The sequence below is a fragment of the Pipra filicauda genome, unplaced genomic scaffold, assembly GCF_003945595.2.
Source record: "Pipra filicauda isolate LSUMZ 115617 unplaced genomic scaffold, ASM394559v2 scaffold66_size7647185_pilon, whole genome shotgun sequence".
Lineage (NCBI taxonomy): Eukaryota > Metazoa > Chordata > Aves > Passeriformes > Pipridae > Pipra > Pipra filicauda.
The window spans coordinates 2,613,409-2,628,956 of record NW_024104831.1 but is presented as its reverse complement, the minus strand read 5'-3'; the positions used below and the strand labels follow the sequence as shown (position 1 = coordinate 2,628,956).

The following is a 15,548-nucleotide window of genomic DNA, read 5'->3' as shown; positions in this document are numbered from 1 at the left end:
CTAAGAAAAAAAATGCCTTCAATCAGAAGGTGGCAATTTGTGACCCTAATACTAGTGGCCAAAATACATGCAAAAAGACAATGCTGGAATGGAGACAACGTCATTTAAGAATACCTTCTAAAACTGCTGACTGCAAGACTTGTTCCTTATTCTAAAACAAGTAACCACTATGTGATAACTTTATATATATACTTTGTTTCATTTGTTTAGTTTATCTAAATAAAGATGTAAAGAATTACATATCAAATCACAATCAAGTCTTTCTCATTTAGGGGTACAGCCTTAGTTCATTCAGTTGTCTAAAGACAACTTGCCTTATATCTTGTGTTGATTCAATCAACAATTCATCAACATGCAACAACAGCAGGGCCCAAGTTTTAACTTGATTTACAACTCAAAATGAACTTGGGCTATAGCACCTAATTATATACACTGTCCAAGAAAGATAAAAGTTTTGGAAAAAAAATTTGAAAATAAAACCATGTTAAACTCCAATGGGAGAGAATATAAGGAATAAACTTAGGGACAGACTGTAGTGATGAGTTGTGGGCAGGCAACCAGATATAACTTAAAATGATTGAATTGCTGCCATTTCAGTTTATCAGCATCTTATTATTTTAACATTGAACAGTGTTTGTCGAACAGATAATTAGTTAGGAAGATACATTTTCCTCCAGGGCAATTATTAATTTCCTTCTGACTTCAAAGAAATGAAAAAGCTCTTAGTGTAGATAAGCACACCATTATATTTCAAGTCTGATTTAGATTCTCAGAGAACTGACGTTGCAATATGATACACAACTGAAAAGGAAAAAAGTGGTTTGTTTAGTTTTTTAAATCTGTTTCAATCACTATGTCATTATTTAATATTTAACAACCAGATTTAAATTCAACTACTCCCCTACCCCACCCCAAGCACTATATTCAATGAACTGTAGGTTTTCTATAGTATCTTTCTTCAGAAATCCAGAAAAAGGCTAGTACTCAACTTCAAAGGATTGAGTTGCTTGTAAAGATGCTTACGCACTGCACTGACTTTCTCTGTTCCGTGTTGAGCTTGGATTCAGCTGAGCTAAAACTGATATCTACTATTATAAAAACAGAAGAATCATTTTAGGATTAAAAACTGGAAAAGGGATTAAGAAAGCTCATTCTTCAACCAGCCACTGCTAATTCCCTTTTTCTCTCTCTACAACTCTGCTTTCCCATATGAGTAGCATCCACATACCTCACAGAAAAATAGTATTAGTAAAACATATTACCAGACATGGAAAAAATATCTATTGAACAATGTTGCAATTATAATATTGCCATTAGCTATTCTATGTATTATCTCTAAATACCGAATAGTCAAAGAAAATTCTTAAACAGTATTTTCAACTTTAATTCTGTATTACTTTTTTGCCAGCATGTCAACATGCTATATTTACACAAAAATTTGAAGCTACAGATTATAAAGTAGTTGCATAAGGCGTATTTCCTAGGTAAAACATTTGTAATCTGCTGTGTATGTTGGTTTATGTGCCAAAATAGAACTAGTTATAAACAAAAGATTTTTGACCATTTATGTTTTTGGACAATAAAATGCCAAACAAAACCAAACTGGAATCGGACTGAATTTATTCTTAAATGATTTTGTCCTAAAAAGTTGTATTAACTTCACTACACAAAAGAAAAGTCAAATTCATTCACAAGAGGAAAGAAACAAAATTTGAGTTGGTTTAAACTTATCATGATGACCCATTTTGCCCAGAATGCAAAACAATCAAGTTGAAAATTAAAACATAAGGAAATGGACTCAATTTTAAATTTTATTTCTTTAATTTCTTGCCTTCAATATTATATCAGAGCCTCCACCTTTAAAATAAACTGGTTACTACGGAGACAGTAGTAATTGCCACATAGTAATGCTCACATTGTAAGCAGAGTACCTTATGTTTTTCAATTTATACCATAATTTTCTTTTTGTTCCAAAATTAGCAGTTTTAATCATAGTTTTCAAAACCAATGTTAGAAATTAAGTGAAAAACAGTTTACTGTAAAACTCACATGAACAACAGGAGGATCAAAATCATCATGCATTATGGAATAAATACACATCTATTAAATAGTAAGTTTTTATTGGTTGGTTCGTCACTAACCAAGGCTGTATCTATTTTGGTGGGAAATTGAAAATCTAATTATCTTTCTACAAACATAAATATGAGTTAGAACATGCTACGTGTTCATCAATAAATGGAGCAAAGTAAAGGCAGGCATGAAAAGAAAAAGCAAAAATGCATTTTTCCCTTTCTACCTTATAAAGGGGGTGGGGGAGAGAACCTGTATCATGAGCAGAGACCAATCTTTTTTTCTTCACTACTCACTCATCTCATTCCAATACCCAGTTTTTAACCCGGTTATGATCTAATTCTGAGCTCTTGGTAGGCTAGGATTCAATTGAGTTAAAGATTTTTAAACTCACTGCCAGTCAACCTTATCATGAACTTTCATTATGTGCATATAATTAATTGGGTCCAATGAACAATATCAGCACTGAGTTATAGACTTTTTCCCCCCACCATATAATTAGAATATAATTACCCACAGGATATCAGAATGATGCAAAACCTTTCCTCTAAATGTGCCCTCATTAGGAAACAAGTCTCAATGTACATTTATTCAATCAGTATGAATTAATTAAAATGTTACTGAAATAAAAGAGAGTAACATTAAAGTGTATCTGACATCTATTAAAAGACTATCACTTGAGATCGGCACACACGGTTTATAACAAAACTCATTTAACTTGAACAAAAAACTTCACCATACAACAAGCCTTATATATGGTAAACAGAAAAGTAAAACAGACTAGTTTTAAAGTTGACAGGATACATTTTACTAAAACATTTACAATTACTGCAGTGAGATACTAAAAATCTTTGTAAGATATTGAATCTAGACAGATATGTCATGCTTTCATTATGTACACAGTATCAACTCTGTGAGTCTCCCCATTGTTTCATTTTCAGCTGATGACGCTTATCATATTTAAGAATAACATTTGATAAATTCTATTTTGTGCAGTTTTGAAGATGGAAGCCCCTTTATTTACCATCTAACTTTCAGATGACCAGGTATCTCGGTTCTCTCTCCAGCCATTAGGAGTTACTCTATTTTAGAGAAATCTCTCCTATGTCTAAAGAGATCCTAAATGAGTAGTCGAGAATAGACACCTGAACTGAGATGGCTGTGTTTAGGGGAGTGTCACCCTTTGTGATATTACAATCTGGAAGGGTATTTTTTTAATCTACTTTTCACAGTTGAAATAGTGATTTTGAACATTAATGGATACCTAGGAAATGGAAAAACTGAGATGATATGGACCTGAACAACAAATTGTAGCTTAGAGATCAGTTTGGCAGCACTGGTATACTACATGGTGCTGTGAAATGCAATTCATGAAAAAAGTCCTTTATCTCTGTAGAAATCGTTGAGGCTGGACTTCACAAGAACTGAAGAAATGAGACATGAGACACGTTGGAAAAAAAAAGGCAAAAGTATGAGTGTCCTTAGTTTTGCAAAAGAGAAAAGATGAGAGGGATTTAGCCTGTACTCTTGAAGGAAAACTTATGAGAAGGCATCTTGCAGAGATGAACTCTGCAATTTTCTGGAAGAAATCTGGACTTCCAAAGTTACAGATGGTAGGCAGGGCCAACAGTTTTCGGAGATCAAAGATACAAGATTTTTCATCTTGCTATTTTCCCACAACTCCTATAACCTATTCTGTGGGAGAAGAAAATACATTCCTCTCTGACACCTCAAAATACTCAAGGATAAGCCTAGTACGGCAAGCATTGTGGTTATCTACTTTTATTTACCTTTCACATAAACGTAGCATTGCAAGAATTTTATTGCTCATCTGATTATTGAATCTAAATCTGTGTCTTAGTTGAAAGACCCTTATGCTGTCAGGTATATCAGATTTGATATGTCTAAACACAGAATTTTTATTATCAAACACTTATGTTTAGACAATTTTGACAAAGATATATTCATTGGTTTTGCTGTCATTATTGAGAGTGCTGGTTCACATACATTGAAGTATTACCTTTCTAAAAAGGAATCCCCGTAACAGGAAATAGAAGAAACTAATTAAAAATTATCAACACTAATAATATATACACAATAACCAATCACTTTTAGAAGGAATTTCTATTAGCTAGGTCACTGAGATACTATTTGTAACATAAGTAAACTCAAGATTGTAATGCATTTTTGGAAGAAACTGCTAGATGAGCAAATATACTACAAAATTTTTAAGTCCCTGTTAAATCACAGTAAAATACATTTTCCATTCCTAACAATATACATTGTGCTGAAATACATGTCTTGTGCTATGTTGTTAGTAATATGATTCTGATACAGGAAAACATATTTACTTCTGCTTATGCCTTCAAAATTTGGAGATAAAACAAACCTATTCAAGGGTGATTTGACTCTAGAGTGGTTTTACATATCCTCTAAATAACTTAACTAAACTCCAATTGTGGAATAAAAATCTTAATTCCTCTATTCCTCTTCCTCTCCTGAAAAGAAAATGGAGTTACACCAATATAATTGAAGATGAAATTTCATGCTGAGGTTTATTCCATTTATAACAATGGCAAATGATAAATAACATTAAAATGAAAACAGTCCAATAACAAAATCATAAATTCCAAATGCTGACTTTTAAAGTATGACCTAAAATCTTGAAAATTAAATAACGTGCTGCAGAATGTAATCATCCAACAAACTTAAAATAATATTTTAGAATTATTAATCAGAGCTTGTCCAGATGATACCAAAATACGATACAGATAAACTACAAAACTGCTCTTATGACTTTTAAAAATATTTAAAAATATTTCGTAAATATTAAAACCAGGTTTCCATTGCTTTACCTTCATTGAGAGCAATGGAATAATCCCAAAGTCTAGCATCCATTCATTTGCAGATTTATAAACAGCCAAACGAATTAATCAGAAAATAATTAATTTACAATAGGTACAAATATTATGGTTCCTAGTTATCAGAAACTGGTTTAAGATTAGGAGGTATATCTTCTTGTTTTTCCTCCCCACAAAAAATTATTCTCTCTTAAGTTCAAGCATTTCTTACTCTTATTATGAAATATATTTAAAGAGGACCACTCATCTGTTCTTTTATGAATATGATGATGCTATGACTTTTATAAGCATAAAATATCCAATTTAGTATGTGAATACATAAGTTAATTCTCAAGCTCTTTTTTAATGATAAAATGGTCAGCTCTTTTCTATACAACCTACACATAGCATGCATTTTTATTTTCATTGAATTGAGTTATTGTTTTTGTGGACAGAGAAATTTACTGTTCACGATTGCAGAATAAAATATACCATAATATTGATGCATAGCTTACTGCAAGACCAGTGTCATCATTCTAGGTAACCTCCGGCTTAGATCAGAGACCTCAGCATTGCAGATATACAATATGCATCCCAAGCAAAAACTGCTCATAAGAATAACTTCATTATTCTGGGAAGTTGGATCTATAAAAGATGTAAAATGTAGAAGTGTTCTGCCTATACAGTTTCTGGTAAGTACAGTCTGAATAAGTGATAAAACCTGAGTCAGCTTCAGTTATAATATGCCCTACAGAAAATTCATTCTCACATGAAGGAAAATGCAATATGCAGAGGATAAAACATGCTCATGCCTCTAAACGCATCAGCCAGGATTACACACTGTGTTCAAGGTTCACATAGTCCTGTGAATGTAACAAATACCTGGCCGACAGTCCCAGCATCATTTTAATGCTCCATATGAGAGGGGATTACAACCGAAATACACGTAAGGACAACTCACCAATACTACTGGGCAGATTGATGTGGGTGGTAAAATATGGTCCTTCAAAGGTCCACAGTCACATTCAGGTTTCAGATGTGAAGCACACTTGTTATGCAACTACAGAAAGACAGAAAATGAAGATTCAACTTAAACCTTTTACACTTATGGCGTAAACAAATGAGCATCCTAGAACAAGGTGAGTTTCATTAATATAATTATTACTAGAGTACTAGAAAGAAATGAAACACATTGCAGTGGAAAGTCTCCTAGGATTGACAAAACCAGTGAATTTATATTGAAGCAAAGAATGGTGGATTAAGGTATTTTCCAGTTTGGAAATTGTATGTGTGGATCAGCACACAAAATAAGAATGGGGCATGGCAGTACAGTAACATCAGCATAGTGTTATCAGTGATCAAAACATTCATTTCAGAATAGAGCTCCTTGCATTGAGGCAGGAGCTTCTGCTCTACTGAATTACAGTAAGTAATTCAAGGCAGCCTTTGGTGTAACTCTGTTTCCTACCTGACGCTGATAGTCACTACCCATTCATATGTAAGAGAATAACATAGGAATATCTAAGAGCTTTAAGCTCCATTGGGTAAATTTTGGTCTGGATAGAATCAACGTTCAGGCTTCCACCCACTTCTGAGGAACCTGAATTACCCTCCCTTTTTCTAATTTATTCTCAGCATTCATCCAGTTGTCTTGAAAGCAATGACAAGAGTTCTACTCTGAAAACATGAAAGGAATATTCTGAGATCTGCTGACTGAAAGAGCATTGGCTTACTTCTGTATTGCTACAAAGGTTGACGGGAAAAATATGTATTGAACATCAACATAAAATGGCAACAAGTAATGATAAATCTACTGAAATACTTTGCATTAGCAATCAAGAGTTCTTGTTGATAATTTAGAATTTAACTCAATTCAAATGTCTCTAACTACCCGGTCACAGAGTAAAAAGGAACAGTTGTGTGCTTGGATCATGCAAAACATTCACATTTAATTGTTATACTTTGCAATATCATTAGAGATACTCAGAAGGAAATAAACCTAATATTGTGAAATTTTGTGAAAGTTTATTATTTTGGACTTGATGACCTTTAAGGTCTTGTCCAACCTAAATTATTCTGTGTTTCTATTTTTACATTGATTTAATAAACTGTGCATTAAGGTCTTCAGGTAACATTGGTTTCCCGTGCTGCTTATTATTTTTGAGGAGATACATATATTTGAAGTAAAGAAAAATAATTAGGCTAATAAATAACAGGAGTTGTAAAGTAAAAATCTTATTAACAGGTGATTTAAGTAGTATAATAGGTAGCATCCAGCATTAGTTCAACAGGTTCAATATCTGTTACAAAATCTGTAGTTCAATGTCTGCATCTGTAAATCACATTTTTCCAATGACTGATTCATTTTCCCTCTACACAATTTAACTCATATGAACTCTATTAAAATCACAATAAAATTGCACCAACCTCTAATGTATATAAACTTTACTTGTAATATGGTCTTCATTAAGTTATCTGGTACAGTTAATGCTGACATAACATTTCTGAATTTTGAACTGAATGGCACCTAATATTAGCATTGCCCATATTCATTTATACTGCAAAGTTACCTTTTTAGGCAGTTACTTAGCAACAGAAAATAAAAGTCTAACAAGTTTCGATTTACTCTGAGCTTAAAGCCTTATTGTGAGAGTATTTTGGTAGTCCTGTAATCTAAATCATTTGTCATGCTAATTCTCTGCCTAAGTGGTAAGGCTACTTGTACCATAATTAATGCACACCAGGGCACATTACATCAAATAAAAGTATCTTCACACATTCAGTGGTAATTAGCAGCTTTGCTACTTGGTGGCACGCAAACTTATCTATGAAAAAATAGCTTAATCTTCTTATTAGTCTCTGCTGATTTTTGACAACAGAATTGGCACACAGTAGATAACAAAAATGGTAGAAGATATGTAGCTTTAACGAAAATAACACTTTGCACAATGAAATAAAATAACATGCATCTCTTCTCAAAAAAAATCATTTCAGCAGGTTTTAAATACATTTCCCCCACATCCAGATCCCTCATAAGCCTGCAAAGTAGGAAAAAATGTAGTTGCTGGAGGTAAAATGAGGGGAAAAAACATTTACATGACCTTGGTAGATAACTACAGAGTGTACGGGAGAAGGATCAGGGGTTTGCCTGAGAACTCAGTATAGCAACCTTTCTTAGTGAAAAATACCTCTAAATTTTGGGACTTGATTCAGTTATGTGACAGCAGAAGTGACCCCATTTGGTTGTAAGGACAGAAACTTAAAATGCATGAAAGAGGCTCAGAATTAGTTGTGTAATAGCTGGCATCCTCTTAGATTACAAGACATAAATGTGTGGTACAAGGAGTTGAAAAAGTGTGAAGGATGTGATGATAACTATATAATTTCAGAATATCCATTCAAAAATCATGTATCTGATAGAAATTTAGAATACCTTTTTTATGTAATAAAGCTATTTCTATTAGAAAATAAAGTTATTGCATAGAATATATCAAATACAAAGAATTGCAAGCAAAGTGAATAGGAGTAATTTGAAGTATTTACAAATACTCAGACTTCACTTATGTGTCTATTTTACATCTGAAGCTATAAAAATTAAATAAAAATATTAATAAAGTTATGTTTAAAATAAACATTAATTTAATGAAACAAAAAATCTTTAAATTACTGATGGAAGTACAATTACAAAATTTTAAACCTCAGTGCCAATATTTTCAATTTTGGCTGTCAAAAAACACAGACTCATTTTAATTGGAATTTTGACAGACATTTAGGCATTTAAATATGCACACAAGCACTTAGGATATTTTCAAAAGTATTTAGCCTCTTCCTTTCCTTTACAGTGATTTCAGTTATAAATAATTCTTCAGTATTTCTTCAGTGAATACCAGTTCTTATGAAAATCCTCTGAATCTTGACATTCATCTTCAAGGAGTAAAAAACCTTTACAAATCTGGTCCAGATTCGCACAAAATAATGAGAAAATAATTTCTACTCAGGAGATACAGAATTTGAAACTTCCTTTGACTTTAAGAGGGAGCCTTACATACTATGTATTTCTTGAATGACAAACACATATTATACAGATGTAAACACTTTTAATATAGAGAGCAGAACACTCTTATTTGTCTTGCTAAACACATATAGCCATTGCCTAAATTTAATTATCTGCATGCAAAAAAATTTGGATTGGGCGTTTTATTCTCTACATAAATTATCCAAATTTTGACAGCAATCTGGAGTACATATTTGCTTTCTTCTAAAATATTGGTTTTTAAATAATCATAACAGCTTATCACTGAAAGTATCCTGGATCTATTTTCTTTGATGATGTTTCATATTTTGTATTCTTGTGTTAAGAAAAAATGTCATAAAACATCCTAACTTGTATGTTGAAAACAAACATTCACAAATGCCTCAGTCTCATATTATTACTTAAAGCACTGAACAAACAACTGCTGTTCCATAACAATAACAATAATAGTAATGATATCAGCAAACCCAGCAAAAACCTGTGAAGAAGGCTGAATCTCTCCCCATTTAGATTTAAATCCTGCCCTGGCTAGAAACAGAAATACTGGTGTTGCTCCTTCTAGCATGAAGATCTCACTTATAAGGGCAGTGTTCCCTGAATGTCATTAGTTTCAGTTATTGGTTCCTGCTGAATAAGGAGTGCTCAAAAGTTGTATATATTAGACTTGGTGCACAGGTTCGTATATTATCAACATGTCTCTGCTATTGTTCCCCAACACTTGGAATCATTGTATCCTACCAGGTATCCTCAATTTCATTTGCCTGTCAATACACCACAAATTAGGACTTTGCCCTAGTGTCACAGTGACCTTGATTTTCCCTGGTACTGAAAATGCTTTTGCAATCTTTCCGTAGCATAGGTTGGGAATTCTGCTCTTTAGAGTGGTATACATTACTTTCATTTGGATATTGTCATGAAGTGAAGCACACCTTTAAGAGTATTGGCTTGCCACAATTAAGGAGTCCTAAGAATATTCTGTATATACCATCCCTTAAACACACATTAGCCATTGCTGATGACAAAACTGAATGAGACCTTTCAAGTTATTAGGCTATAGAAAAATATTCTATGATTTTTATCTCTCTAACCCATGCTAAAGGTTTTACTATAGTATACTCACTGTGATCTGACACCAAACACAGTGAAGTCCAGTCAAGCCTTGGTAACATTTTATAGTTTTGTGACACTTATCACATTTTGTTGGACAGTTGCCTTCTACCCAGAAATGGTGCATTACCTGCAAAAGAAAAATGCGAATATACATAGAGTTACTAAATTAACAGGTACATGGCAAAGTTAATGCTACCCCAAACTTACTTCAGTATTCTTTTTAGACTTCACATATGTTTTGATGCAAGATGCGGGAGCTCTTGAGACACAGCGTTCATGGACTGTATACTTGCAAACTGCAAAAAAGAAACACATTAATAGATGTTGAGGCAATGGTGTTTCTGACTACATTTCTGTGAAACAAATAACATTACCAGCATGCCATCTCTGAATAATCAATCCAATCAGTCAATGAAAACTTAAACTAGACTGCTTTTTCCATGGAATACAAAAGGCCAATTAGAACAGGAAATATTATGCAAGTGAGAAATCCAAGAATGCACTATCATTGCATAACAGGAAATGCTTAATTAAATCAGAGATCGCTAAATTTTTTCACAATAATTTCCAAATGACAAAAACATTAAAGATAAATTGATGACTGCCAAATGGTGTCATTTGCTAGTAAGAAGAAATCTATATTTTATGAACTATAGGCATGAGAGCAGCCGGCAAGTACAAAAATAAAACCCAATTAATTTGTTATTCCTTCTATTGATTTATAAATCTTAAATAGCTGATTAATCCATTTTCAAATAGCAATTGTTTTCATGCATTCCATGTAACCACCATATATTTAACTACTTTAACTCTTATTTTCCAAAATACCAACTCCTCAGAAGTCTTTTTTTTTTCCCCTAAGCCCTCCACATCACCTTTAGGTAACTGCTACAGTTGACCAGGTCTGTAGTGACCAGATCACACTGGCTGCATTTGGAAAACACAAATATACATTTGGAAAACACAAATATACAATGCAAAATTTTATTGACTTCAATGATATAACTGTGCCAAGATAAGGAAATAATGCTATAGCTTATGCCTGCATTCAAGGGAGTCAACTATTAAAAACTGAGAATGAATTTCTCCCTGCACGGTGTCTCACGCTTTTGACCTCGAGAGCAATTAAGCACAAAGTACTTCTAAACACCTTGCTTGCACCTATTACACAAACCCAGTGGGAGGCGCAGCCATTAATCAGACAAACTGCAGGGAGTAACATTGTTGATTGGACCATGGAGGGATGGTGAGGCCCCCTACGGTTCCCCCTTTTTTTTTTTCCTCCCACACAATCTAAAATGCAAATAATGAAATCTATAGCAATGCTTTGAAAATATATTGAAGAAAAAGCTTAGCAAGATACAGAAATAGTGAAATAGTTTTTTAAGTAGACTCATGCCTCTTCCTACATGAAGTAACTGAAAAGAGCATGTGGATGTTCTTCAGATACTTTGAGACCACTGTTCTCAGCAAATAAACGCCAAACACAATAAGAAATATATTCTAAAGAGGTACACTGCAGTAGAAAAAACATCAGTCTGACATAAAAGAATATTGAAGAATATAACATTTCAAGATCTAACAGTCAAATCAGCATTTTATATATATATATATATTCTAGTTACTGTCATAAGCATTTAATAACCTGAAGCTACGCAATTTCTATTTGTTTGAATTTTAAAAGATATATCTCTCTCATGTCATAGTACCGTGAGTGAAATTGAAAATATGATGTGAAAATCCACACAAGGATTTACATCCAAATTATGTTTTAAAGAGATCTGTGGCCCACAGAACAATTCAAAACCGTCATTCTTTCCTACTAATCTCAAATTAAACCGATAGAAATATACAGGCAGAAAGGTCCTGATCATCTGTGATGGGCTATCTTTCATACCAAAAATGGAGAAAGTAAGTTACACTAAGAAACTGATTAATTTACCAAAAAGAACAATGAAAGGTGACTTGGTACCATCCTGAGAAGAATACAGTGGATACTAAAGATCTCATTAATCTAATGGAGCAGGGCATAACACGAACCAGTCATTGGAACCATTTACAAGACATATTCAAATCAGAAAATAGGTCTTAAAAAAAAAAGATGATCAATCATGGGAACACACCACAAAAGAAAGATATGGATCATCCATCTCTTGAAACATTCAAATGGAGACAAGGTATCTTTCATAAAGCCTTGGTTTCTCAAGATACACTTTATGAGCTGGTCAAACACAGATTATTAGGATATACATAGATACGACTCAAGGAACTGAATGCCAGTGATTGCACCTAATAGTCTAAAGAAGGTCAAATTAGATGCAGTAGATTTTCTGTTGTCCTTTACCTTAAAATATATAATCGGTAAATATGTGGATTGAAATTAATGAATACAAACCAAGTTACTATACCAAACTGTTACAGAAACTTGATTTCTGGGAAACTGGGATTTTGACCTTCACAATTAATAGAACAAGAATTCTGTGCAAAATTTGAATCAACAAACATGGGACTTAGATGTTTGTCAATGTACCTCTTAAAGAATATCTATAATTATTAACAAGAAAAAAAGAGGAATAACAAAACTATAGGGCTGAAACTTAACCATGATACTTGCTAATAGAAAATAAAAAACATCACAAAAATTAAAAAAAAAAAGAGTGGCAGACTCAAAAGGGAACTAATAGTGATAACTCTAAAATTGTTTCTGATAAAAGAGAAAAATCCCTCAAACAACACATTTAAAAGCCAAATAAGCTGAAAAAATAAAAAAAGAACCTTGAGTGCTCAAGCATAGAAGACAAGAGGGAGACACTACTGTGCTAGCAATGCCTTTGTACTGGGAAGCTACGAGTTCTTTGTTATGCAGCAAGAGCAACATTTTTAGGAATAGACATGTATACACATGGACACCGAAATACTTATACTCACAAGAACAGCAGAGACCTTGCTTGCCTACTCCGATTAGCATATTCAAACAAAGATTACAGTAGGCAGGCTTGTTAAAGTGTTTCAATCTCCATACATGCTGCCCATCATCTTTCACATTCTGCACAGGACATAAAAGAAACAGATTTCACTTAATAAAATAAACAATGAAATATATAAGTGCCAATAAAAATTGGAGATTGACTCAAGAACGTAAAAGACAAGCTGTTACTTCATTTTAATACTCTGTACCAGATCACAGCATAACCATTCTAAATATACAGGCAATGATATAACAAAAAAATTCTTCAGAAGTTCATGGACATCCATGTGTTTCAAAAAAACCCACCAGGCTGCTGTCGTCCCTGAAAAACAATTCTATCCAGATATCTAGGCATTATTATAAATAGTATTAAAAATAAAATTTATTCTACACTAATCCTAAAAATAAAGGTGCTGCAGGTTAGAAGATAAAACTCGCCAAAACAAACAATAGAAAGGGTTTTTTAAAACTGCACAGATATTCTTAATGACTCTTAGAATTAGGAACGTATACCAAGATTTGCAAAGTGGGAAAACTAACCACATCACAATAACTATTGCCAGCTTTAATTTATGTTACCCTATACAGCCAATAATCTATCAAAACCCACCTACTTAAGGGTGAGATTTACACCCCGGACCTCTTCTCCAGAAATAGAATTCCTTAGTTTTAAGCCCACATTTTTCAGTCAGCTGTAGCAGTATACTCAAATCTTGCATGAATAAATTGATCAACTGATCGGCACTAAACAACTTAGGGGCCCACTGTAACTTATACAAACCACTAAAATATTATCAAATCATTTATATTTATGAAAGTAAGCTTTCTGTTGCATGATTCTCCTCTTCCTTAATGGAATCATTCTGAGATCCCTCTGTTATTTGATGGTTTAAAAAATTATTTGCACTTGATACAGACGTTAAATTAATTCTCTAAATTCCTGGCTTCTTGGCAAGTCTGGCCATGAGGCTTTTGCTTTTTTTAATCAATATCATGATATTTTTTTAAATTTTTATTTATGTTTTAACAAATATAACATCCAGTGGAATAACAGCAGTTACTGTCTATCAGCTGGAAAGCAGATGCAGTAGTTTGATGTTTCATTGTGTATTGCTGAAGCTCTATAGTCTTTTGGTCATGTCATTACCAAAAAGAAATTGTCACATAGCTAAAGGGAGTCACACCAATCTCTGTTTCTCAGAAACCACATCAACAGCTGGTTCTTATCTAGTTTCTGATTTCTCACATCCAACTACTACTACTATTACTTGTCATCATGTATAGACAATATTTTTTACTAGATTTTCAATAGTATGATGGTTTTCACTGATAAGGACAGTCAATGTAAGTCAGTGGGCATAAATTTTAATAAAAATTCAGTTTTGTCCTATATTAGTATATACTATACACATTATGTCCTTAAAATCAGTATTGTTCTGTTCTAGGAGTTAGCTGTTACAACAAGTCAAATATGAGGAAGACTTCTTCATCCTTGTGGGTAAAAAGAAAACAAATCCTGAAGGAAAATCAGCACTCTAACAAATTAAGAATGTTTGGTTTGGAGCTAGGTCTAAGTCAGAACAGCACTTTGAATATTTCCTGCAAACTACCTAGAAACAAAAGGAAGTGAAGTCAGTTGAAATACTTTTTTTCTCTAGTGAGATATCAGGATCAGAGCCTAAGTGGAGCTTCCCCAGTATTATCAGCAGGAGTTCAAATGCCTTCTCTGACAGCTGGGCAATGTCAGGGTCCCCTTTCTGCAGAAAAAGCACAGCAGATGCCTAATGTGGGATTCTTAGGCTGGCAAAGAGTGTGGAAGTTTTCCAATTTCCCCTGAAGAAGCAGAAATAGATTCTGCAGCTGTGAAGCACTAGAAGCCTGTCAAGCTCCTTCATGACTGGCAGCTGAAGAGGATGTATTTCATTACATGGAGCTCTGTAACGTCTATTTTTCTTCCCATCTTACTCCCATATTCCACACATTTTTAAAGTATGGTTTAACTACAATATAGGTTGTGAGTTTCAAGTCTTCTGAAAGTAGACAATAAAGACAATCTAAACCCTTCTGAGAAAAAACAGCAAACAATTTACACTTTAACATCACTCAGGTCATCAACAGATACAGTCATAAACCCCAAGCACTTAAAATGTGAGCTGACCAGCCTTCCTTGGCAAAATACTTGCTGTTTGTGAAAATTAAGAGAAATTTATACTTATGCATAAACTCGCCCCTCTTCTACACTAGTTTTGTGTTACTTTTTCATTTTAATTTTATTTTTAAAGAATGACCATTACATGTGAATATGCTACTTCTTATTTGAACAGAACATATGGTCTAACTTAGCTGGCATTTTCCTTATCAGAAAAACAAACAAGTCTTGATGTGGGTGTTCTGCCAATTAAAACACTTAGCTGTGTTACAGACTGCAACTGATGCAAATCCATTACATAAACACAATGCACTTTTGGAAAAGAACAAATTAAATTTTTGCTCTTGTGCACTGCCAAAAATAAGCAATAAAGTGCTG

The 15,548-nt window shown here is 33.3% G+C and overlaps 1 protein-coding gene across 8 annotated transcripts in view; it reads right to left on the bottom strand.

Annotated features, from left to right (window-relative positions):
- The window catches only part of DGKB (diacylglycerol kinase beta), a 386,692-nt gene that overhangs the window by 221,841 nt on the left and 149,303 nt on the right, over positions 1-15,548 (bottom strand). For all 8 annotated transcript variants that reach the window (XM_027723229.2, XM_027723230.2, XM_027723231.2 and 5 more), the window contains 4 exons: positions 12,982-13,099; positions 10,261-10,349; positions 10,064-10,180; positions 5,872-5,970 (listed from right to left, as the gene is read on the bottom strand). In XM_027723229.2, the coding sequence (XP_027579030.1) occupies positions 5,872-5,970; positions 10,064-10,180; positions 10,261-10,349; positions 12,982-13,099 (423 nt within the window). The remainder of the gene's footprint in view (positions 1-5,871; positions 5,971-10,063; positions 10,181-10,260; positions 10,350-12,981; positions 13,100-15,548) is intronic.